Raw genomic sequence first — 26,908 nt, 5'->3', positions numbered from 1 at the left:
TGAAGAAATTACCTCTTCAGGGTCAACACAGCTGGTAAATTTCCAAGACATAATGTGAGTATGGATTTTCCTGGTTCCAGGTCCAATGCCCTATTCATTTCTTGTTCAGTCATTCCAATCATCTCCAAGCCTTTGTGACCCTATTTGGAATTTTCTGGACAAAGATATTGGAGTTATTTGCTATTTCCCTCTCTAGCTCATTTTACAGATGAGGAAACTGAGGTAAACAGGGTTAAGTAACTTGCCCAGGATCCCACGGCTAGTAAATGCCTAAGACCAAATTTGAACTCAAGAAGAATCTTCCTAACTACAGCCCTGGTACTCTACCCACCTTGGTACCCATATTCATCACACCATGCCAAAGGTAGCATACTGAAGTAGTTGCAGATCTAGGAGTAGAATCCTTCATCTTTTGAATTTCATTTCAGTGCCTCTATACATAGAGCTAAGTATTGTCTATTGGGGAAAGAATAGGGGTAAGAAGAACCAGGACAAGTATTCATTCAGCCTCTTATAAACACAATATATCTTTCCAGGCCTCAAAGGGCACTCAGCCTAATTCAGGAGGCAATCCACAGACATACACAAAAGACAGATGAAGTTGGAGATGCTCAGAGCCCAATAACTAAGTGGCATATAGACCATATTCCATGGAGGGAAGAAGAGTTGGTCAGTGGAAGAGTGAGTCAGTCGACAAGCATTTAGAAGAGGGAGGCAAAGTGGCTCCAGGAGAATGGGCAAGATTTGAACAAAGATGGAAGAAGAAGACATCTCCTATGTGAGGAATGGAGTTGGGGAGTGTCATATTCCGGGAACTTTCCGATGTCCAACTGTCTTCACCTGTCAATCAAGGTGTGACTCTCAACTCCCAGAGTTTGAATATGACAGGAGTGAAGGCCTAGATGGAGAAATGCATGTTTTGAGAGGGAGAAGAGTGAGGAAACCAAGTATCTTTTCCCAATTTCAATCCTCTATGGCCACCAAAATTTGACACCAATTAATCTAAAAGCATTTAAGTGCCTGCTTTGAAGCAGACATTGCACTGAGATCAGTCTCATAATTCCATGCCTTCCAGGTCTCAGTCTTTTTTTTTAAACCCTCACCTTCCATCTTAGAATCAATACTGTATATTGGTTCCAAGGCAGAAGAGAGGTAAGGGCTAGGCAATGGGGGTTAAGTGACTTGCCCAGGGTCACACAGCTGAGAAGTGTCTGAGGCCAGATTTGAACCCAGGACCTCCCATCTCTAGGCTTAGTTCTCAATCCACTGACCAGCTCTCAGTCTATGATTTCCTCAGTCCATTACTCCTCTGCTCAAGCCATCAGTGACTCTGTTGACTACCAAGGGGAGTTCACACTTTGTTTCTTGGCTTTCAACATTCTCCATGGTCTGGTACCATCCTACCTTTCCAACCTCATCTCAAATCACCTCCTGCCCTGCACTCCACGCTCTAGCTAAGATGGACCACTGTCATTTTTTGGTATATTATAAAGCACTCTAATTGTTCTTGGTGGGTAGAGAGCATCTTTCAAGTCCACAGAATGAGATTAGCAAAAAGGATTTCACAGGTCCCCCAGTCCAACCTGTAACCAGTACAAGAATTCTCTTTCTAACATCTCTGACAAGTGGTTTCCCAGCCTTTGCTTAGAGACTTCTAGGAAGGGGAAAGCTACTACCTCCAAAGGCAGCCCAGTCTGCTTTGCCGTATCTCTGATCACTAGATAGCCAATAAAAGTTCTCCTTTACAATCGTCGTTCACTGCTCCCACTTCTCCCTATGGGGACCAAGTAGAACAAAGCCAATCCCTCTTTCAAAAGAAAGCTCTTTATATACTTAAAGGTGGCTTATCTTATCCTCTCCATCTACCCGACTCCCAAGAAATCTTTTTCCCCAGAGTAAAATGTTAGTTTCTTATGATCAATGACCCGTCACCATCGTTTGGTGGGTCTCCAATTTATCAGTTGCTCTTCTGACAGTGGGAGTGTGCATGAATTCTTCTTACCTCTTTATAATAAAGCCAGCATGTGCCAAAAGTCTCCAGCACTACACAATAGAGGACAAATTGCCATAGCCAAGGAAGATCAGAACTGAGCCATGAACTCAACAAAAGGACCCTCTGCCTCACCAGTTAGTTATACAGAAATGTATATTGTGAAACAACTATACCATATGATTGTGAATTATTATTGGATTTTCAAAGGTGGGAGGGAACTTAGAAAGAACAGAGCTAGAACCTCAGAACTGGAAGGAATTTTTTTAAACCCTTAACTTCTGTGTATTGGCTCCTTGGTGGAAGAGTGGTAAGGGTGGGCATTGGGGGTCAAGTGACTTGCCCAGGGTCACACAGCTGGGAAGTGTCTGAGGCCAGATTTGAACCTAGGACCTCCCGTCTCTAGGCCTGACTCTCAATCCACTGAGCTACGCTGCTGCCCCTGGAAGGAACTTTAACATATATATCAAAGAATATGAGAACTAAAAGGTTCAATAGAACTTTGAAAGGCAGAGCTGGAAGGGATCCTAGAATGTAAAATAGAATGCCAGAACCTGAATAAACCTTAGAATATAGAATGTGGGATGCCAGAGTTGGAACAGACTTTAGATACGAAGACAGGAAATGTTAAAAGTAGGAGTCTTTGAACAGAAAATGCAAGATTTGGAAAGAGCAATAATTTCCAGCTGAGGGTATCTGGGAAGACTTTGTAAAGGAGACAAGGTAACCGACAAAAATAGCAGGAAGAACCTCTAAAACGACCTGTGAATTTCTGGTAGGAAGACATGGTTCAGTGTGAGGAAAAATATAGCAAATGCTCTGTTTTTTATCTCCCAAGTTTGTCCCTCTCTAGGCAACCTGATAGTCCTCTGACTCTAGCCTTACCTTTTTGATGTCAGACTTTAGTTCTAATGTAGCTCAGAACCTTCAAACTCAAGTGATGCAATAGCTTCAGCCTCTCTCTCAGCAGCAGATTTTAGGCGTGCACTACCACCCACTCTTAGATCTGACGCACCTTTTTAAAAAAAGTTTTGTTGCCTTTTGTTTATTAAATCACAGTCCAAAACAGCCTCACTTCTCTCCTCAAAGAAAAGCTTCCTTTATAGAAGTAGAGTACAGGATATATTTTCTATACAAATAGAAACAGGAAGGTGAAGCTTTTAATTAATCGCACAAGCAACTTAGTTGCCTTCCTCTCCTATCTAGAGGAGATAAATGTGTTTCCTTACCTGTCTTTCTGGGACCAAAGTTGGTTATCCCATTAAACCTGAAGTTAGATACCTTTTAGGCAATTAAATTGTTGTTTTCATTTACATTGTTGCACTCTCCATATATGTAGTTCTCCTGGTTCTGCTTTCTTCCCTTTGCATCAGTTCATATAAATCTTCCCAGGTTTCTCTGAATTCCTCATATTCGTCAATGACACTCTAGATTTACATTCTATGTTTTCCCCCACCATTTACCAGTCAGTGGACATTTACATTATTCCCAGTGTTCTGCTTCCACAAAAAGTGTTGCAAATAAAACTTTGGTATCTGTGGAGCCTTTTCTTCTCTTTACGAACTCCCAGGGTATGTGTCCAATTATGGGATTACTGGGTCTAAATCTAATACTCTTCACCACGCCATATCTGGGTCCTAGGCAGAGGGCATGTGAGAGAGAGAAGGGGAGGGAAGGAAAGAGAAAACATACTCTCTACCCTCCAGGTGTTTGCAGTCTTTCAGATCTCCCTAGAGAACTGACATCCCAGGCTGGGGGGTTGTGCTTATTTATTGGGGTTGAAGTGTCTCCTAGTGGACAGTCTAGGTAACTGCAACTCCTGAGGTCGCTTTCAAGCTCATACAACTTGATACCAGAACTTGGAATTCAGTACATTTATTGATCAATCAGCAAACATTTATTAAGCACTCACTGTGTGCCAGGTAATAAGGAGAAGGAAACTTTTTTAGCTCATCCATAGACCCTGTTCCTCCCCCCCCCCCATTTCCTCTGCTCCCTCATCTCCATTTATTTATTATTTCTGTAGTCCATTGGTCTTTGGGGTTCCATATTCCCACACTGGCTTGTCTTTGGTGGTGATGATAGTGGTGGCAGTGGTGGGAATTGAGGCACTAGACTGTAAATTGTTTGAGGGAGGGACTATGCTATAATCTGTGTATCTCCCTCAACACCTAGCAAAGGGTTCCAGGGGTAGGGTTAATAAATGATGAATGAATGATGTAGTTTTAAACTCTGGTGGGTAGGAATCATGTCTGGTTTGGCTTTTGAGTTATTAGAGAACTGTTCCTCTTCTCTGTTCTCCAGTTCCCTGCCTCCATGCCTCAGTGTTTAAAAAATACTCATGAAGCAACTCTGAGTTTGGGGGAGCTAAGCAATTTACCCAGAGTCCTTTAATCTACAGTCATCTTTAAGTGTTTTCCTTCCTCCTCTGTGGCTGAACTCAGAGTCCCACTACCTGCCTCCAGGAATGGGAATGAAGTACTCTAAGGTTCAAAGCCCAGCCCTGAATTCTGCCCAACTCCCACTGGGCATTGTTATCCATGGGTCTTTGGGTTCATATGATCCGGAGCCGGAATGACCTCAGGAGCCACCTAGTTCAATCCTATCATTTTGCTCATGGGGAAACTGAGGCACAGACCAATCTAGCAATTTGCCCAAGGTCAAGTCAGGATTGGAACTCAGAGGTCCTACATTGATTCCTGAAAGGTCTTTCCACTGTACCACACTAATTATAGGACACAAGTCTTTGAGAGAGCCCCCCTTCCCAGACCCCTATTTCTAACAAAGTCTCAATATTTCATTACATGGATCCCCAGGCTGGGCTTTGGCAGGAGTTGGAGCTTTGGGAGCTACAGCTGTGGTAGCAACAGCAGCAGCTGAAGCCACAGGCAACCTCCCCCATCCCAAATGCAGAGCCCAGACCCTCCGAGGCTTGGTTGAGACAGGAGTGGGCTTGGTGAATGCCTTTTAAATAGCATAAAAAAGCACAGAGCACAGTCAAATGATTAGTTTATCACATTCGTAGCTGGCCAGAAGCAGAAAGGTCAATTTGCTCCTACCTTGTCAGTCCCTGTTACACATAGGCTATCCCATTTGTCCCTCACGATGAACTCAGGAGAAGCACACGGACTCTGACATGCATGTACATGCGTATGGACATGGGATCACAGATCAGAGACTTAGAGCCCAAAAGGACCTCCGAGGTCCATCCCTGCCTCCTTAATGTTACCGGTGAGGATACTGAGACCCAGAAAAGTTAAGTGATTTGCCCAGGGTCACATAGCTGGATTCCAAGTCCGCTGCTCCCCCTCCATCCACAAATGAGAGTAACTCACCCCCCCACCTTAATGGTTAATAGAAGCTAAAATAGATGGCTTTTAGCAGTCTTTGCTTTTTAACTCCTCATTTTCTCTCTTAGAATAAATATTATGTACTATATCCAAGGCAGAAAAGCAGTAAGCTAGACAAAGGGGGTTAAGTGACTTACCCAGGGCCACACATCTAGAAGTGTCTGAGGTCAGATGTGAACCCAGGATCTCCTGTCTCTAGGCCTGGCTCTCAATCTACTGAACCACCTATATGCCATGTCCCCCGTCCCCGCAGTCTTCATTTTTTAAATGCAACAAACATCAAAAGCCACAAACTGAAGTAGGAAAAGAGGAACACTACTGAACACAGTGAAGGACCAGCTGCATTTATATATCCTGTGTTTTGGGCATTTTCAGAAATATTATCTCACTTGATCTGTACACCAACCCTTTGAGATAGGTGTCATTACCATCATAGTTCTTATTTACAGTCGAAGAAACTGAGGCAAATAGAAGTTAAATGACTTGCCCAGAGTTATACAGCTAATAGGTGCCTGAAGTCAAATTTGAACTCCCAGCCTTGGCTCATACTCTATCCACTGAACCACCAGCTGCTTCCTAAGCAGAGCTGATTTTAGGAAGTGCAACTATGTAGGTGGTGTCATAGAAAGGGGTGTGGATGAAGAGGAGCAGAGAGGACTCAGCCAGGTGGAGGCTCGTTATCATTGTCGCTGATTTTTATTTCCTGCCTCTGACTCATATGAATGAGACTAACGCAAATATTAAAGGACTAAATCAATGTTAGCTGCTGTCCTTGGTGCTGCTGCTACTACCACTATTCTACTGCTATTACCATTGCTGCTGCTACCACTACTACTCCTACCACCACCACTACTACTATTACTACCACCACTACTACTACTACTACTATTACTGCTGCTATTATTTCTACTACTACCACTACCACCACTACTACTGCTGCTGCTGCTGCTATTACTACTCCTACCACCACTACCACTACTACTACTACTATTGCTGCTGCTACTACTGCTACTACTACTACTACTACTACTTCTACTGCTACTGTTACTTGTAAGGGAGAAAAAGGGGTTTTTTGGCTTCAATATATTAAAATTGGTCACCAGAGAATTGATCAATTATCAATCCTCAATTAAGAATAATCTCAAGTCAAAATTGACTTTTATGGAAGTTTATTTACAATTGAGAAGAGAGAGAGGAAATAAGGAAATAAGACTCTAACACAGTAGGTAAATTACTACGATCCTCTAATTAATCCAGGTAGATCTAATTAACCCTCAGCCGAGAGTCAGAGGGCCAGAATCGTTGCTTCATTCATAGAGTCTCTATTAAAGGGAAGTTCCTTAAGAGAAGTTCAAGAAGATTCAGTCTTTAAACTCACCACGTGGACTTCTAAAGAAGATATTGAAAGCAGTCTCACCAAGGTCTCAGAGTGCCAGCCAGCACTCCTCCACGAATCAGGAAGCTCAAAGACTCTGAAGAGCTATTACCATTGCTGCTGCTGCTGCTACTACTACTACTACTACTTGTGTGATCCTAGGCAAGTCATATGTCTTCTCTATGCCTCAGTTCCCCCATCTGTAAAATAAGAAGATCGGACCATGTGACCTCTGTTTGCTTCCAGCACTTCACTAAGAGCCAATGAAAGGGAAACCTAGCCCTCCTTGCCCTTCTTGAATTTGACTTCATCTTAAACATACTCTATACGGGGTAGGATGGGGGCAGTAGAAGGACTTGGAATCGGTGGACCTAGGTTCAAATCATGTACAGATAAGACCTTTTCATCTTTCTTCAATCTCTTTAGGGCAGGGGAAAGCCTAAAAATTCTACTTTGGGAAGAAAGCAAATGACACCCAAAGTACCTGATTTCTGGGATTAAAATAACCTCCATCTGCCTCATGCCCTTTTCCTACACCTTTCCCCCTTCCGTCTCTGTCCCTGTTGTACTGTTCGAAGGAAGCACAGCTTTTTAGCCTGGACTGAAGGGCAGTCTTACAAAGGAAAGAAGGGGAGCGGGGAGGAGAGGACCACCGGATTGCATACTCACGTATGTGAAAGACTGCCATAAGGAGGAAGGAGTACATTTATTACATTTGGGGCAAAAATTGGGACTGACAGTCCAGGTAAATTTTGGAGTAAAAGCTTTTTAAGAGCAGAGTGTAGGTTGTATATATATATGTGTGTGTAATGTGTGTGTGTGTATATACATGTGTGTACTGCAGTGGGGCGCTGATAAATGTTTAACAAAAAGCATTCAGGGGGAGGGGAAAACCTAAAGAATACGTTTTGATGATTAGTCTGTTGTACTGACATTTTCTTTTTTAGTCTACACAATCCCCCAAATACTAAGCCAAGCCCTGATTTGTCTTATTTGCTGCTTTCCAAGGTGTAAATACTATTACCAAAAACTGGCCATAGACTCTCCCCAGCTGGTCTGAGATGGCCGCAGTGCACCCTGGTATGTACATAGCAATGTCTGTATGTAGGAATGTGTGGAGATCTGTGTATCTCCAGTGGCTGTGGCCTGCTTCAGATCGAGTAGTCATTTCATAATTGTACAATGACTGACTTTGAAGCTGTTCCCAACAAATCTGAGCCCTCTGATAATGGACTAGGCAGCCTCAGGAGTTAGTGAGTTTCTAGAAAGGGGTTCTTTTCTAGAATTCTAGAAAATTCTAGGAAAGAATTGATGACTGCTTGTCAAGAAAGCAATAAATAACTCTAAAAGGGGAGCATCCTAGTGGCTCAGTGGATAGAGAACCAGGCTCGGAGATGGGAGGTCCTGGATTCCAAGCTATGCTCTGATACTTCCTAGCTGTGTGACTGTGGGTAAGTCACTTAACTGCTCCATCGTCCAGCCCTTACATTCTTCTGCCTTAGAACCAATACACAGTTCTGATCCTAAGAAGGAAGGTAAAGGTTAAAAAAATAAAAGAATGCTTTAGGGTCAGTCAACAAACATTCATTAAGTGCCTACTATGTGCCAAGCACTGCACTAGGTACTGGAAGTGGAACTCATGCTTCAGGCAGATGTTGGACCGTCTAATCTCTAGTTCCTAAGTTCTGTGTTGCTCTGACTGTAGAGCTGGGATCCATAAACTTGCTTTTAAAACTATTTTGAAAACCATCTTTTAACATAATTGGTTTCCTTTTCAGCCTTATATGTTTATTTTAGGCATTTTAGAGTGTCGTAGCTTTCATCTAAGAGCTCTGGAGTTTCATTTATTTATTCATTAACACCCCATTTATCTATCTTTTTATTTATTCATTCATTCATTCACTCACTCATTCATTCATTTATTTGTTTGCCTCACCTTCCATCTTAGAATTGACACCGTGTATTGGTTCTAAGGTAGAAGAGCGGTAAGAGCTAGGCAATGTGGGTTAAGTGACTTGCCAAGGGTCACCCACCTAGGAAGAAGCTGAGATGAGATTTGAACCCAGAACCTTCTGTTTCTAGACCTGGTTCTCCATCCACTGAGCTAACCAGATGCTCCTCTCCCTCCCTTTTTTAAACCCTTACTTTCTGTCTTAGAATTAATACTGAATATTGGTTCCAAAGCAGAAGAGCAGTAACAATTAGGCGATTGGGGTTAAGTGACTTGCCCAGGGTCACACACCTAGGAAATATCTGGGGCCAGATTTGAACCCAGGACCTTCCATTCTGGGCCTGGCTCTTTATTCATTGAACCACCCAGCTGCCCTGAGATTTGGAGTTTGGGAAGACAAGGAAGGAAGACAAAAAAAAAAAAAGAGGCAAAGGAAGAATGAATACAGGAGGGGGACTAATTATTGTAGCAGAATAATATGCACATGTGTGTGTTTGTATTTATACATATACTCATGTGCATTTATTAAATGCCTGCTTTGTGCCAGAGACTGTGCTAAAATAAACAGATACATAGACACACACACACACACACACACACACACACACACACACACACACACACAACCACTATTGGTTGCAGAGATCAGGAGATGGTGCTTAAACTGAGCTTTGAAGGAAATCAATGAACAATTGGAAGAATTGGAAGTGTGAAGGGAAAGATTGTCTCTACCATTCTGTGGCTACAGGAGGGTGCGTGTGTATGGCCGGGTGTAGATAGAGGTAATAGTGTTATAAGAGGCACCCCCTACCCTCTCCACCCAATCCCATCCCTACCAAGGCTTATCTCTGCTTTCTTTCTGGATTCAAATTCAGTCTAGTGAGTATAGGCTGGAATACACTTAGAAATGACCCCCAATTTCTCAAGCCACCCCTTCCCACAGGCTCACTTCTCCTTATTAATTGCTGCTATTCATTCCTTCCATTCGTGTCGGACTCTTTGTGACCCCATCTGGGGTTTTCTAGGCAAAGATACTAGAGTGATTTGCCATTTTCCTTCTCCAACCCATTTCACAGATGAGGAAACTGAAGTTAAAAGGGTTAAGTGACTTGGCCAGGGTCACACAGTTAGTAAGTGTCTGAGAATGGATTTGAACTCAGGCAGATGGATCTTCCTGGCTTCAGGTCTGGCACTCTTTCCACGGTGCCACCTAGCTGCCCCTTAGTAATGACAAACCTCCAAACTCAGGATTTCACAATTGGCTGTGATATACCAGCAGCATCAAATAGCATAGAAAATACCAGGAACTCTAAAACATTGATTAGCAGCCTATAATAATCTGGCTGATGCTCCTCCCTCCCCTCCATGAGTTGGAGAGGGACAGAAAGGGAGGTGGGGAGGGAACGTGATCATCATGCCCCAGAGAGGACGGACTGGCCTCTGCTTGTTCTCACCAAACAAAGCTGTGAGTATGGCCCAATCTGGTGCTGGAGTCTCTGCTGGGCCTCCAGGCTCCAGGTCGTCTTCTCCACATTATTATCCTGCCTCCATGCACAGCCTCCAAAATCTTCCCGTTTCCCTGCTTTTGTTCACAAAGGGCAGGGCACCTGTGCCAAGATCCTGGCTTTGAGAGTCAGGACAAGTCTAGAAATGAAGTGACCTCATCTTCCTCCTTCTCTGTCTCTCTGTCCCCACATATCTTCCCCTCTCTACCTCCCACTCCCCACCAAAATCAAAACAAACAAACAAACCAAAAAAAAAAAAAAAACCCTACAAGGCTAAAGGATATGGGAAACCTGGGAACTCTGGGAAAATGTGTGCCTAACAATTCATTCCAGCTCGCCAATTTTCTATGACCTTTGGTCTTTCAAAGTCTATGATCCCTGTAAGGGCCTCCAGAATCTTTCTGGTTCTTGGCAAACTGGAACCATGCAATATCCTTTGTACTTGGGTCTCCTCCAACTCTAAGATTCTATATTCCATGTTCTAAGTTCTGTATTCTATAGTCCATAACATTATATGTTTGAGACACTCCTGCTGGAGCATTCAATGAGTCTCCCACTGACAAATTTGGGTTCCCCAGGCCCTCAATCCATCAGGAAGTATTCTATTGACTCCAGAGATCGTCCCATCCTAAGGCTGGCACCAGAGGATGCTGGCTACTGTGTTTATAGATTTTGCTCAGAGCCGACATAGTCTGAAGGGGAGAATTGAGTCTCCTCCCAGGAGGAGAAAGAATCGGCTGCCCCCAGCCCATGAAGACCTTTTTCAGTCTAGTGTCTGAGGTTTGCTGCAGAACTCGACTATTCACTTTGAGTGATACTGAATGGGTTTTCCCCCTTTAAATCAATTTTTTTAATAAAATGATTTGTGTCCAGAGAAGATAAATATCTCTGCTGAAAGCTCTTAGCCAGCTTACCAGCTGTAGCCTATATCATGCCATCTAGGAAGCCAAGGGTTGGCAGACCCATCTGTGTGTGTGTGTGCCATGTTGATGCCACACTCCTGAGGGGTCTGCCTGTCCAAGCAGTTCCCAAACAGACTTCTGGTCCCTTGTTCCCCATCTTTATTCCTCCCTCCTTCCAGGCTCCTTTTTCTGAAGGGGACATTGAGCCAAAGACTGTATGCTTGTGTGTGTAGTGATCATTTGTGATGAGAGGAAGCCTTGCTTGCCTCTTCTATGGTGCTGTGAGCCCCTCTCTGTGGAATCCCATTTCTGATAATAAAGACCGGATGTCCCGAACCCTCCTCATTCATCTGTATTTAGAGGCCAATTTCCTGACTTGCTCAGTGGGTCCCACACTTGCTTTGGTTGTTGCATTATTTCAGTCATGCCCAACTCTTCCTGACTCCTTTTTTGGGTGTTTTCTTAGCAGAGATCCTAGAGTAGTTTACCATTTCCTTCTCCAGCTCATTTTACAGATGAGGAAACTGAGATAAACAGGGTAAAGTGACTTGTCCGGGGTCACCCAGCTGATAAGTGTCTGAGGCTGGATTTGAACTCATGAAGATGAGTCTTTCTGACTCAAGGCCTGGCACTCTATGCACTGTGATGCCCCCTCTCTGCCCTGCTTCATTAGTAGCAAGCTCAATGATTCATCACTATGTAATCTTGGGCAAGTCCCCCTCTTTGAGACTTAATTTTTCCATCTAAAATGGGCATAATAATGTTTTTTTTCTGTCTCTGGATTGTGGTGGGATCAAATGAGATGGTGAACATAAAGTACTTTTGTGAAGTGGGGAAAACAGCAGAGTACAATGGGAAAAGCCCTAGCTTTGGAATCAGAGGACCTGGGTTCAAATCTTCCATCTGTCACTTAATCAGGCAAATCATTTCATCTCCAGGTCTCAGTTTCCTCATCTGTAAATTGAGGCAATTGGATTAGATGGTTTCTGAGAACCCTTCTGGATCTCAGCCTGTGAGCCTTATATGGCTGCCGCTTTCCTTTCTGACTTACCTTGAGGAAAATGTTCTGGAAATCTTTAAATGTTTTAGAAATCTGATCTGGAATGATTTTTTTTTCTCATTCTTCTCAAGAGGAGACATGCAGACCTTTGGACGATCTCCTTTTATGTGTTCCCACAGCTGTGTGACCAGTGATTTTATTCTTTGTTTTTTAAGCCCTTACCTTCTGTCTTAGAATCAATACTAAGTCTAATTTCCAAGGTAGAAGTGTGGTAAGGGCCAGGCAATTTGAGTTAAGTGACTTTCCCAGGGTCACACAACTAAGGTGTGTCTGAGGTCAGATTTGAACCCAGGTCCTCCCATCTTTAGGCTTGACTCTCTATCCACTGAACCATTCAGCTGCCCCATGACCACCTATTTTAGAAATAGGGAGGAGCCTGAGGCAGACAAATGGATTGCTGAGGTCCCTCAGGACATCAATAACCCAAATGAGACTCAAATTGTTTGTTATTGTGTGATTGGAATCTCCTCTGCTACCTCCTGAAAGTTGCTCAAGCTCATGCCTGTTGCTTCCAGGACACTATCTATCCATCTCATCCTCTATGGCTCTCTTCTCCTTTCTCCAATTGGTAGAGCCTTGATCCTTATCATTTTCCCAGGCTCCAAAGCATCCTCTGGCCCTGAATGGAAGAAGTGTGGGACCAAAGAATAGGACAACAACCCTGTAACTGGAGCATCATGGCCAGGGCTTTGTCTCAGGACAACACAATTTAGAGAGTGCAACAATTTAGCACATGAGCTCCTGGAGCAGGGCTTCAGGAATTCATTCCCCCTCCCACCCTCCTGAATGGGGCTTCCTTCATCCTTGTAATTTCCCCCTACATTATGAGTTAGGAAGTTTATTTGAGGGAGAATTCAGATTGCTTGTTCCAGAAGTAATCTGGGCCCCTTCCCCCAAGGCACAGCAGAATCACTAGTCATGGTTTCTTTTTACTTATTCCCTCAATTTTTGGAGTGTCCCTTTTAGCACTCTCAGGGCCAGTGGGTTTGCAGCTGAGATCAGAGCTGAGAAATTAAGACAATCACTTTATGGGTAACTGTGTGAGGGCATGGGGTCCTGTTTTGTGATTTTGTATAAGAATAGATTCAGGGAGAGGGGAGCAGCTAGATGGCTCAATGGATTGAGAGCCAGGCCTAGAAACCCAAGTTCAAATCTGGCTTCAAATGTTTCTTAACTGTGTGACCCTGGGCAAGTCACTTAACCCCAATTGCCTAACCTTCACCACTCTTCTGCCTTGGAACCAGTACTTAGTATTGATTCTAAGATGGAAGGTAAGGGTTTAAAAAAGAAGAAGAAACTCAGGGAAGTCAAACAAGGCTCTGTGTCCCAATGGCAGCAGGATTACTGGGAGCAGGCGGAAGTTCCATGAAAAGGGAGGCAGTGAGAGCCATATAGCAGTAGGAGATGTCGTGATGAAGAATTACAGTGGCAGGTTGAAAACAATGCTGGGCTTGGACTCCAGAGTCCCTTTTCCACCATTTAGTTACCTTCAGCAAATTAACATTTCTGAGATTCAGTTTCCCCTTCTGTAGAATGGGGATTGGGAGGATTGTACTATCTGCCTCACAGGTTTTATGTTAGGAAAACATTCAATCATTCATTCAATAATCTTTTTTAAAAATGTTTTTAATTAGTAAAAAAATCTCTTTTCTCTCCCTCGTAACCCATTCCCACTGGAAAAAGAAAAAAAAAGGAAAATAAATCCTTCCAACAACCATTTTTAAGTAATTGTAATGTACTAGACACTAGAGACATAATGACCAAAAAAGAAGTTCCTGCCCTCAAGGAGCTTACATTCAATCTAGAGAAACAAAGTATATACATTTAAGTAAATATGAAATCTATACAAAGTAAACCTGTTTGAGTAAATATGAAATCTATACAAAGTAAACCTGTTTGAGTAAATATGAAATCTATACAAAGTAAACAGATTTGAGTAAATATGAAATCTATACAAAGTAAACTTTGTCAACATTAAAGGCAATGGGTACTCCAAAGCAGCCACCTCCAGGGCTAGGGATTCAGGGGACCCTCATCATCTCTCTGGGCTCAAGAATGGCAAAGGGGGCTTATGAGGCTACCAGAAGACCCAGGTCACTATAGTCCCTTCTCCTTTCTGTGTTTCACTTCACTTCTCTGCAGCTCAGTTTACCCATCTGCAAAATGAAGTAGGTTGGATAGGATGAATTCCAAGGTCCCTCCCAGCTCTATATCTCTGAACCCATGATTCATCTGTAAAATGAGGGAGTCAAGAGAGGTGATTTCTCATGTTTCAGTTCTTAAATTCCCTGACTGGCAGCATGCCCTGCTTGATGGGGATGGCTGCAGGCCAACGTCCACCAGCTGTGTCCAAATGAAGCCAGATGTGACAGACTGTCAATTAGCCCTGGGAAAATGTACAGAGAGTCTGTCAACCCAACCCTATCAATGGGAAGATTTTCCGTTTACACCTGAGTATCCCTGGATGGCAGAGAAACCAGGAAATGGGCACTGTTTTCAATTAGGAAATATAACCCACTGCAAAGAAAACACAAAGATCTTTCTAGGGGCCTCCTGGTGACTCAGTGGGTAGAGAGCCAGGCCTGGATATGGGAGGTCCTGGGTTCAAATCTGACCTCAGACACTTCCTACCTGTGTGAACCTGGATAAGTCACTTGGCCCAAATTATCTAACTCTTACTGCTCTTCTGCCTTGGAACCAATACTTAGTATAGATTTTAAGTCAAAAGGCAAGGGTTTAAAAAATGTAACTTTCTAGCTGATACTGGGCAAGACTCTTAAGAGATGAGAGAGGGATAGCAATGTTGATCTCAGAAGCTGTTTAATAAATCTTACTGATCTCTTCTGCCCAGGGACAGAATACATATAGCTGGCTCTGGGGTGGGGCAGAAGGTAGCCATTGAACTTATTCACCCACACCCCACAAAAAGAAAATGGCCACGGGGAGCCAGGAAGGAAATAAAGAGGAATCCCAGGCACCACTAGAATGCTGCCCATTCCCAAAATCCTGACTGAAGTGAAAATACCATTGCTCTCTGGTGCCTCAGTTTGACTACCTGAAAATAGACAAAATGTCCACAGGTCAGCCCCTCAGAGAAGTATTAAGGAAGTAAGGACCTTGTCTCAAAGACCCAGGAACAGAAGAGGGCAAGGGGCTAGAGGCCATGGGCCTTCTTGGTGTGGGCTACTTCTGATCATAGAATCATGGAATAGAGCTGGAAAGATTCTCAAGAAATCACTTAGTTCAATACCTTCAATTTTCCTGATGAAGAAACTGAGGCCCAGAGGGGAAATAATTTTCCCAGAGTCACACAGATATTAACTGAATTAAAATTTGGACTAGAATTAGAAACTAGGCCCTCTGGATTAAAATACAAGTCTTTCCACTGTACAACAAAGCTAATAGGAAAGAGTATCAGGTTTGTGACACCATCAGCTTCATGGTACAAGAAGTTACTTCTCTGCCCTTCTCTCAATCTTCACATGATTAGAGCCATGACTTGAATCAGAGTTCAAGTCTCAAATCCAACAGAGACAAGCTGGGTTGGTCATAGGCAAGTTACTGGACTTCTATGAACCTCAGTTTCCCCACCTATAAAAAAGGGCACAATATCATTTGCAGTAGTTATCTCTCAAGTTTGTTATGAGAAACGTCATCTGTCAACCTGGAAATCCTGGAGAAAAATATAATGTTACTAAAATGACTGGCCTTTTGATTACTTGTTCAATTGTCCCTTATCTTTATTTTCTGACCTTTCTGTCCGTCTCCCTACTCCCTCAGGCAAAGAAGGTTCCTTGGGGGAAACTGAGATCACACCCAACTCTGACCCAGTTGGGATGGACAGCAACTACCTTGGCGTGAAAGAGGCTGGGGTGAAGGGCTCCCAGGACAGGGCTGGCACAGACCTGCCCAGTCCCATGGAGAAGGCTGACTCAGAAAGCAATAAGGGGAAGAAGCGACGGAACCGTACCACCTTCACCAGCTACCAGCTGGAAGAGCTAGAGAAGGTCTTCCAGAAGACCCACTACCCAGATGTCTATGCCCGAGAGCAGCTGGCCATGAGGACAGACCTCACCGAAGCTCGGGTGCAGGTTAGTGGGATCAGGGAGAGGTGTCTGTGGGGCAGTAAGGAGAGGGAGGATTAAGTCTAAAGGGCTCTTTCAGGTCCAGGATTCAAATTGGGCTGGTCAAGAGGTCAATCGGTTATACCCGATATGGGCAGTGTAAAAGGAAAGAGAAGAAGGTGTAATCCTTGCCTTTGAAGGACAGAAAAAGAATTTTTCAAAACCAAGGAACAAGAATGTCACCAAATCTCAGAATGGGCAGGGGTCATCTTAGTTCAATTCATACCTGCAGAAGAATCCCAATGAATTGCCACTAGAACATTCCAACAAATAGTTAGCCATCTATTGTTGAAAGATCTCTCAGGAAGGGCAACCCACCATCTCCTGAGATGAAAAGCTCTAACTCTTAGGAGACTATTCTTTACATCAAGTCCAGATTTTCTCTGTAACTTCCACCAGAAACAGCAGTCTTGGTAGGATTGTATGCGAAGTGTCAAACTCTGCTTCTTTTTAAGAAGGCAAGGGGCATTTGTAATGGGTTTTAGAAGTATGGTATAGTGGGTAACTGTAAGGAAGTCATAGATTCAAATCCTGCCTCTGACCTACTGACCGTCAGGTTGTTAAGTACTAGTTGCCTAACTCCTCAGTTTCTCAGACAATTCTCTGAGACCATGAATGACAGAGAACATGCCAACCTGCCATGGTAGGAGTTTCTTTTACCAATGAAACCACAGATCTGGTTCATGATCCTTCCCATAAAAATGGATACATTTGGGGCAGTGAGGTGGCTCAGTGGATTGAGAGTGAGGCCCGGAGATGGGAGATCCTAGGTTCAAATCTAGCCTCCGACACTTCTTAACTGTGTGACCCTGAGCAAGTCACTTAACCTGTTTGCCTAGCCCTTGTCTTAGAGTTATTACTAAGATAGAAAATAAGGATTTTAAAGAATGAATGCATTTTAAATGACTTTTTATCTAAAGGGATAAAGTCTTCCCTCTGGAAAACTCACATTCATACATTTATTGCATTCAGTCTTCACATTGATTCTCTGAAATAGAGTAGGGATTATTATTCCCATTTGACAGATAAGAAAATCCAGGATCAAGAGAGGAGAAATGATCACCCAAGGACACAGAGCTGACTAGTGGCTGGGACCAAATTCACCTTCCTAAACCAGTAATCTTCCTGCTACCACCTCATGTCTTTAATCAACCATTGACTTTTTGCTGAATGAAGGATCCCATTTAAACTAAATGCTAAGGCAGGAGAGGGAGGGAACTGAGGAATAAAACACAATATGATGAACATTCATGGAATTATTACTGTGTGCTCAACTCCAGGAGACCTGCAAAGTGTAGATAAGATGTAGTCTCTGCCTTCATTGCATTTCTTGCATAGTGAGAGGATCAAAGTCACAAAACATGGTGCCATGTCCAATGGGTCCATTGGGGAAGGTGGTTACCAAGTGAAAAGGAATGAGTCATCACAAAGTTGATTCAGGATTTTTAAAGTGGGTAAGGATCCAAAAGGAAGAGGGGACTGAGCAATGGCACAAAGGTAACGCATGGTCAGGATGGAGAATAAGCAAGTGTGGCTAGAGGGGAAGAATGTGGGATGAGACAACAGAGAATGGTGGATGGCCTTGAATGCCAGAAAGAAAAATCTGAAATGGGCTCAATAGGCAGATTTCTTGGAGGAAGTGAGACCAAAGCAAGGTTCCAAAATGAAACAGGAATGAATATTGGTGGAAAAGAAGGCTCAGGGGATACTAAGCAGAAGGAAAAACATGTAATGAGGTATCCGGTCAACAATTCAACAAACTTTCATTAAGCACCTATTATGGATCGGCCAAGGACAGAAAAGAAAACTATCGTCTGCCCCCAAGGAGCTTACATGGCACCAGTATTAGCAGTGTGGTAGAGAGGAAAGATCCCTAGACTAGAAGTTCGGAGACCTCAGCCTAATCAGACTCTGAAATAACAAATGAATGAATGAACAAATGAACGAATGAATGATCAAAAAAATGAATGGGTGAGTGAACAAACGAATGTGAAAGAACGAATGAATGAATGAGTGAAAAAACAAATGAATGAACAAATGAACAAATCAATGAAGAATGAATGAATGAGTGAAAGAACAAATGAATGAGTAAATGAACAAATCAATGAATGAATGAATGGGTGAATGAATGAATAAATGAGTGAAAGAACAAATCAATGAATGAGTGAATGAACAAATCAGCACTGTGCCAAGTGCTATGCTAAACACTGGAGATACGAGTTCCAAAGTCATGGTGGTCCCCTGGCGTCAAGGTGCTTACATTCTAATTGGGGAGCAGAGTGACCAGGGAAGTCACTCCCTGAGTGATCAAGGGGAAATCACTCTCTACTTGTGCCTGTGTGCATCTGTGTAAATCTGTACAAATGTGAGTATATATTGATGTGTGTATACATGTATGTGTGTATAAACAAACATCTATAGACTCTAAGTGATGAGATGGGAAGTGGCATCTGCCTTGGCAGACTGGATGAATCCCAGCCCATGTGCAGGCTAGGGGACTCTCCTACTGGGGATTCTGGGTGCCTGGAGCCAAGCTGAGGAGGATAGAGAGAGTAGGAGGGCTCGACTTTTCCTAGGAAGGAGCCTGGCGCTTGGCTGGGCTCCAGGTGCTGGAGGGGCCTCTTCTTTGCCTGTCTGGGATTCCATCCTCCACAGCTGGTGTCTGAAGACAATAAGGCCTCCCCATCCATGGCCCACCCCACCCTGGCCCCAGATGGGCTGTGGTTAGTGTGAGCTTTGCCAAGGCCCTGGGTTCCTTGAACAGCTCAGCCCTCAAGAGAGGCCTGTGTTGAGTGGGCCTGTGCTTGGGGCTGGGGTTCAGAGACCTGGTGGTCCTGAAGCTCAGGAAAGAGCTCTGCGGCTTCTTAAGGCCCTGAATTCTAGAACAAAGACCTAGGATCCGCATGGCACTAAAGCATGAGGACTTGGGAATGTGGTTGGGAAGGAGGAGGGGATCTGAATGCCAAGGATTTGAGTTTCAAGGAGGTGTTGGCTGGGGATGGGGTGTGTAAGAAGGGGGTGTTAGACTTTGAGATTTTAGAAGACATAGAGTTGGAAATGCTGGCAGGTTCTAGAACTCAGGGATGCAGCTCCAATCAATCAATAAGGATTTGTAAAGGGCTTACTATGTGCCAGATAATCCCCTATGGAAAATCCTCCCCACTCTCCACCCCTGTCCCCTAGGACAGTAATGGTGAACCTTTTAGAGACTGAGTGCCCAAACTGTACCTTCACATGTGAGCTGCCCCCCTTATCCCAGAGAGGGGAGGGAGGAATCACTTTCACAGGGTTTCTGGGCAGTGGGGTGGGTGTTGTGAAAAAAATATCCTCAGGTGCAGTGCAGAGGGAGAAGGGAACAACCTCCTCCGGCAAATGTGCCATAGGTTCACCAAAACAGCCCTAGGTTGAACAATAAATAGAGACTAAGTTTAGAACTGTAGAATGTCAGAGTTGGGAACGTCAGAACTAGATGGAAACTTAGAACACAGAATGTCAGAGCCACAAGAGAACTTAATCTGTTGGATGTAGAATGTAGGAGCTGGATGGGACCCTAGGACAGACATCCCAACATACACACTCATCTACACCACCTATCTTTCTTGCACACTCATTTAAACATTGATGGAGCTCCTTTGGTGGGACCCTTTTCCCTTCCCTCCTGTAGATATTTTTATCTCTATTCACCCCATTCACAGCCCTTTTCACCTTAACCAGCAAATGGCTATCCTTGTCCCTCACACCCAAGTCTTCCCTCCACATCCTACCTCTCTTTCCCTGACGTGTCTACTCTTTCTCTTCCCTAGGGAAGCAGACATGCACCTAGCGCCTTCTGCCCCACACATCTGAACCCAAACCTCCATGGGTCAGGGAACCGCAGCCCCCAGCCCCTTCCCAGGCACCAGTTCTTCCCAGTCCTCTCCCAAGAGAGCCTGAGACTCCAGCAAGCAGGAAGGCGAGCTTCAGCGGCTGCCCGGTGTTTTCCTTCTTTCTCTTTTCTTCCAAAAAGGAAAAAAAAAAGCAGCAATAGGTCTCGATGCCTCTCATCCCCCTCCTCATGGAGCCCCCCTTGCCTCCCCTCAGCTTTCCCCACATAAAACCCTGGGAGGCTGAGGCAGGAGCGGAAAGGCTGAACTAAGCCTGCAGGAAATTAAACACGAAATGAAAACAAGCTTTGGTTAGTCACTCTCATCCTGCCCTCCACCCCCCATTCCAGGCCACTGATAAAACGGGATCCAGTTTCATTGGGAGATGAAGCCTGGCTCTGTGCTCCAGGCCCTGAGGGGTGGGAGGCAGCCTGGGGGTCCTGCCTGAGATGCTCATTGCCAGGAAGAAGCAGGGGACCGGACAGGATGGGGCAGAGGTACAAGTGGAACTCGGGGAGAAGAGTTAGGAGAAGCCTGAGGAGAGGGGCCATGGAAGGGCATGATTGATGTCTTCAAGGGCTTGAAAGGCTGCCTTAGAGACGAGGGATTAGAAGCGTTCTGCTTGGCCCCAGTGGGCCAGACTATGAAGAATGGAGAAAAGTTATGAAGAGACAAATTTCGGTTGGCTATCCTGGGGGAAAACCAACTTCCCAGCACTTAGAGTTGTTCTCCATTTTTTTAAATCCCTAAATTCTGTCTTAGAATTGATATTGTGTTTTGGTTCTAAGGCAGAAAGTCAGTAAAGGTTAGGCAATGGGAGTTAAGTGACTTGTCCAAGGTCACACAGGAAAGTAGCAGAGGCCGATTTGAACCCAGGATCTCAATCCATCTAGTTGCCCCTGGATCTCGATTAGGGAATTGGAGCCAAAGAGGATACTGGCCAGGATTCTCAGACCCTAATTTTTAGGGACCCCATCTCTACCCAACTCCTCACACGTACTTCTGTCCTCAGGTCTGGTTCCAGAACCGACGGGCAAAATGGAGAAAGAGAGAGAGGTTTGGGCAGATACAACAGGTCCGCACCCACTTCTCCACAGCCTATGAGCTGCCCCTCCTTACCAGAGCTGAGAACTATGCCCAGGTAAGTGTTGGACCCCAGTCCCAGGCCTAGCCCCCCTCGCTTTAAGCCTGAGCATCAAGTATTAGAGCGTGAGTACCAGGGTCTTGGCAGCAATTCTCTCCCGACTCCTGGAAGAGAGAACTCCTGGAAGCGAGGCTCCTTCCACGGTGTTAAGCTCTTTGAGATCCTGGCTCCAAGAGCATGGAGGAGAAGGAACATTGGGGTGATTAGGGCAGGGAGCGCTTGGGCCTGACAATCAGGATCCTGGCGAGTTTATTCTCATTCCGAAAGGGACTTCAAGCCAAGACGCTCTGGGACAGACGTCTCCTCGCTGTCCACTCTCTGTGGTTCCGGGGCTTGGGGGGAGGTCTGGGGGCTGGACGTGGGGGAAGGAAAGCCCAGTCTCTCCATTTCCCTCTTCTGACTGTCCTATTCTGGGTCAGGGAGACCAGCTTGTCTCCTGGCCATCTCACAGAGGAAGCCCCTCTTCTGGCCTCCCTCTCCCCCCGCCTCCACTTTTTGCGCTCCCCTCCAGCTGCGGTTCTGCTTTGGCTGAAGCGAGCGCCTGGGCAGAGCGAGGCTCCAGTATCTGGACAGGCTAAGGGCTAGGGCCTTCCCGCCCCGAGGAGGCTGGCTGCCTAGAGGACTTGGTTCCCAGGGAGGGGGGCCCCGGAACCTGGGAGCTTCTGGGAAGCGCAGCCCCTCCAACCTGGCCGACACTTTCCAAAGCCCCTGAGCTCCCAGGCCAGATGCTGGGCCTGCTCTCTGCAAAAGTGGGAGGTCAGCAAAGTTTGCCTTTGGCCATTCCCGGCCCCCTGCTCTGGGCCCCTTCCCCACCCCCCGCTGGCCCCGGCCTTTCTGGAGATGCCTGTCCTGTATCCCGTTCCCTTCTCCTATTTTCAGAGGACACTGGGCTCAGCTGGTTGGCAGCTCATAAAATCGTAGTGACCTTAGAAGCCGCCTCGTCCAGCCTCTCCTGACACAGAGATCCCTTCACGATGTCTGCCATGGATATCTGAGTGACCCTCGTTCTTCGGGGATGGTCTAAGGGCTGCCACCTTCCCAGAGCTGCCAAGACCCAGAGGTCTCTCTCTCACTGGGGCCCTGTGACAAGGGCAACAGAGGAGACGTCTGGGAGTCCCCCGCCTGCTGCTCGGGGAGCCCCCCTTTGATTTCTCACCCTCCTTCTTCCTAGATCCAGAATCCATCTTGGATTGGCAACAATGGCGCAGCCTCGCCTGTCCCAGCCTGCGTGGTCCCCTGTGATCCAGTGCCCACCTGCATGTCTCCCCACGCTCATCCCCCTGGTGCCAGCGCTGGTGTCTCTGACTTCCTGAGTGTCTCCGGGGCCAGCAGCCACGTGGGCCAGACACACATGGGCAGCCTGTTTGGGGCCGCTGGCCTCAGCCCCGGCCTCAACGGCTATGAGCTCAACAGTGAACCTGACCGGAAGACCTCCAGCATCGCAGCCCTGCGGATGAAGGCCAAGGAGCACAGTGCTGCCATTTCTTGGGCCACATGACAGGGCCCCTCACGCTCTCCCCCTACCCCCTTCCCCTGCCTCGGGGCATTGGCCAAGCCCCTGGTCCCCAGGCCAGATGCCAATCTGACTTTCCTCATTGCCCAAGGCCCTGGGAGCCAGGGTACTTTCAGGAAGCTGGGAGAGCACTTTTAGCTGCCCAAGGTCCGAGCTGATTGAGTCCTCATGGACTTCCTGATGGGCCAGGAAACAGGCCTGGCCTCCCCACCCTCTGAGGCTCTTGTCCCACCTGCTCTGGGTGAAAAGGCAGTAGAAAAAGTCCTATCGTCAAGTCCTGCAGCTTTTCGTCCATTGGAAATGGAGAAGATCTCTCCGTGGTCTGAGCCCCCCGTCCCCTCCAGCCAGATTCCCGTCCAGACAGGGCCTGACCGGGGAGTAGAGACCATCCCTCGTTGGGATCCCTCTTGTCCCAAAGCACAAGTGCTTTTTTTCTAGAATCTCCTAATGGAATGGCTATTACGAACCAATGAGACATTTCCCACCCACCCCTCCATCTGGCCTTCTCTCCCTGAAACAACACAAGTGTCTGCCTCTGAAAGCCAGAGTTACCTGCCTCTCTCTGCTGCTGTCACATTTGCCAAAGCCCAGAGCGGGTACTTGACTGAGACTCCCTTAAACTGGATGCCCATCGGAAAGGAGGGGCTGGTTGCCTTTGTGTGGGGGGGGGGAGGAAGGGGCAGGGGGAGAAGTCACAAGAAGAGCCAGCCTTAGGACGGATGGGATGCAGGTTGGGTCAGGAAGAGCAGGAGATTATGGTGGAGGGCTGAAGCAGACACCCAGGTAGACATTCTCCCATTTTCTTCCTTCCTGTCCAAAAGATTGGGTGCTAGGAATTGAAGGGAGATAAAATGGGGAAAGGGAAGACCAGACTCAGGGGACAGATGGACAGAAGGAGGAATCTCCTTCAGGTTTGGACGCCCCATTATCACTGAATCCAAAAAGAAAGGACCTTGGTAAGGAAGGACAAGCTGTTGGGTATGGAGGGAGGCCCCAGAGCAGTCACTGGGGCTGCTACCAAGACTACAAAGACACAGAGGTGGGAGGCGATCCCTGGAGAAGGCCAAGGGACCGGACCAGTAGAGGGAATCTGCATCCTCTTCATCCTCATTTCCCAAATTGCCTCAACTCACAAGTTTAGGAGACAGGAGGAAATGGGGCAAAGTCTGAGGTTAGCTCTGATCCTCGGTCACCTGAGGCAGCGAGGGCTAGATCTCCCAGAGTCTCCTTAGAGACTCTCTTGGTCCACAGGGGAGACACGCCATGGCTTCTCAATGGGGGAGCTGGAAGGAAAACCTTGCACTCTCTTCCAACTGGTGGGGAGGAGGTTCTTTGAATGGAACCCCAGAAGCCATCTGGTCCATTCTTTGCCTCCAGGCTGTGCTGCCCACCAACTATCTCAGATCAATCCCCTTCTCTTTCCCTGTTGGCATTCCTCTAGCAGCTCATCACTTATTCTGCCAGGGCATTCTTTCATCTAGCCCCAAAACTTTCCACAAAAGTTGAAATTCACATTCTTCTGACTCCAGACAAAATGGCAATTATCTTCAGAAGAGCAGATTTGAAGACCTTTCAGTGAAGTCCTCCTCAGTCTTCTCTTCTTTGGTAGAAAGAAATCCTTAATGCTTTAGCCTTTCTTTAGAGCTTCCATAGGAGGAATCAAGTATTTCTGGCTAAGAAAGTAGCTCCTACCTCTTCCTTACTCTATATGATCCCACATGTTCAATGACTGGATGCTATGTGGGACCCTTATGAGCTAGAGAGGGTTCTGTGAATGGCTTCTTTTCCTCTCAAGGGTTAGACAGAGAGACAGTAGATGTAGAACACTGACATTAAAAATAGTGACCTACTTGTCCAGTTCCCTACCAAGAATGGCAGCTATAGCTATGGTCTCCTCCTTCCTGCTGGCCCCCCATGTTGAGTCCCAAACCCATACCCTCATATTGGCAAGCCTGGAGTGGAGTCCATACTAGCTGTTCTTGTCACATTTCATTCAAGACAACATTTATTACTACCTATTCAGTGTATCCTGTAGCTTGGTATCTACAGGAAATCATTGTTCTATGAATAGAAAGGGACCTCAGAAGCCACCCATTCTAACTCATTCATTTTTATAGATAAGAAAACTGAGTCCCAGGGAGGTGAAGTTACTTGCCCACACAGTGCAAAGTAGAAATTCTCAAAAGTTGGATTTGAACTCACATCGTTAGTACTCTTTCCATACTCTTTCCAACAGTAAGGCTTGATGGGGGAAGAAGTGTCACAGAGACTTGACTCTCAAGGAGCCAGTGAATATTGGGGTGACATGATACACAATTATGCTACAAAGGAAAATGAGATCAATGCAAAGGGGGAATTCAGAAAAAGTGATATATTTGAGAAAAGAGTCATCGCTTTCATGGATCAGAGGGGAGATGGAGGCGGAAAAGGCTTTCTCGAGCATTTAACGGCTAAGTTGGATTTCGAAGGAAGAGAGAGCTCTGTAGATGGAGGTGAAGGTATGAAGGCAGGAAAAGGGAAGAGAGTATATTCCAGTTTGGCTGGAATGTAGCATATGTGGAGGGGAATAGTTTGAGATAAAGGCTCTCTGGGGGAAGTCAAACTCCTCTTGCCCTTTGGAATACTGCCCTCTGCCTCAGTTATAGATACTAGACCACTGCCTCTCTCCTTGACTAGCCTCCCCAGGTGAGAGTCAGTCAGGAATGGCAGATGGGTGGTCATTGTAGATGGAGGCAATTCTGACTCTGATCTGACCCAGAGTTCATTTCAATGAAAAGCCTCATGCATAAGACTCACTAGACAATCTCTTTTCTCTGCCTCCTCGCCATCCCCAAAGCAAGGATGGTACATAAAGGTGAGCTGCTTTGAGGTTCTGGTCCCCAAAAATAGGATCATAGAAGGCACCCCAGAAGCCAATTCTTCACCCTATTTTATAGATGAGGAAACTGAGGCCCATGGAAGTTAAAGGACTTGACCAAAGACACAGGTAATAAGAGTCAGAGGTGAGATCAGAATCCAGGCTCCTCTGACTCTTAAGTCTAGCACTCAGGCTACATGCAAAACTCATCTGAACCCAGGTGAGAGGAGACAGATGCCTCCTGATCCACCCTCAAGGGGAATGAATGCCTGAAGATCTCAAATAATAGGGAATCTGAGGCAGAGTGAGGTAAAGGCAAAACAGAGATGGGTCCTCTGGTCTTGTCATTTGTTGCTTCCTGTTTGGTGATTACTTTCCAAGAAGCAAGTCAGAGAATGAGAGTTGGAGAAGGGAAGAAGGAGCAAGAATTGGTCTCTCTTTAAAAAGAGAGGCCCCTTAGTGGGTTGTGGCCTCAGAGCTGATCTTTGCTGAAGTGAAAAGTGTCTCTTTGACCCTCTGGGATTAAGTGTTCTTGGACCTGATCTTTGAGCAATGGCCTGTTGGAGGAGCTTGGAATGATGCCACCACTCAGCTTGAGTCAATGAAAGTGAGTTACACCCTTTCTACTCTTCCTTCCCCACCTCCCACCCCCCATCCTACTTTTGGATCAGAAAGCATCAGTGATGAGGAAGGCAACAGAGGTACTTCCATTTTGCTATTATCTTGATGAAATCATAGACTTTAGAGCTGGAGGGAGCCTAAGGAATTATCTGCTCCAATTTCCTCATTTTAAAGACAAGGAAATGGGATTTTAGAGATGGAAAATGACTTGCCCAAGGTCACTCAACAAATAAATAGTAGTGTTGGGTATGACCCCAAGTCCTTGGCCCCCAAATTGAGGGGAAGATGTTCCAGAGGGATGGCATCAGAAATATTCCCAGAAGAACTGATCAGGGAAATTTCAGCATCCAGAAACTCAAGTAGATTAATTGATTCATTAGGCTGGAAGAGACCCCTTTATAGCCTAGATTGCACTTGGCAGCCCAAATAAGTGCCTTCTGATTCTTTCAAAAATCCTCAAGCTACAAGTTTGACAGGCTCATGCTGAAACCCTTCTAAGTCTGGTAAGCTTTTTATAGAATTTAATGGGTAAGGATGAATCCATATAGAAGAGCAGATGCCAATGGCTGTATGCTACAACTAGCATTTGAGAAGACAGAAGTCTCTCCCTAAAAACATTGCTCATCCAGCTCCCATCTTCTCTGCTTCCTCCA

The 26,908-nt window shown here is 45.7% G+C and overlaps 1 protein-coding gene across 1 annotated transcript in view; it reads left to right on the top strand.

Moving 5' to 3' along the window:
• ALX4 (ALX homeobox 4) overlaps window positions 1-22,762 on the top strand; it is a 55,576-nt gene extending 32,814 nt beyond the window's left edge. Inside the window, exons 3-5 of the mRNA XM_044681330.1 lie at window positions 15,914-16,224; window positions 21,133-21,261; window positions 22,436-22,762. Of these exons, the coding sequence (XP_044537265.1) occupies window positions 15,914-16,224; window positions 21,133-21,261; window positions 22,436-22,762 (767 nt within the window). The remainder of the gene's footprint in view (window positions 1-15,913; window positions 16,225-21,132; window positions 21,262-22,435) is intronic.
• Window positions 22,763-26,908: the final 4,146 nt, after the last annotated feature.

The sequence above is a fragment of the Gracilinanus agilis genome, chromosome 6, assembly GCF_016433145.1.
Source record: "Gracilinanus agilis isolate LMUSP501 chromosome 6, AgileGrace, whole genome shotgun sequence".
NCBI classification, from domain to species: Eukaryota; Metazoa; Chordata; class Mammalia; order Didelphimorphia; family Didelphidae; genus Gracilinanus; species Gracilinanus agilis.
This window is presented reverse-complemented; position numbering and strand designations above follow the sequence as displayed.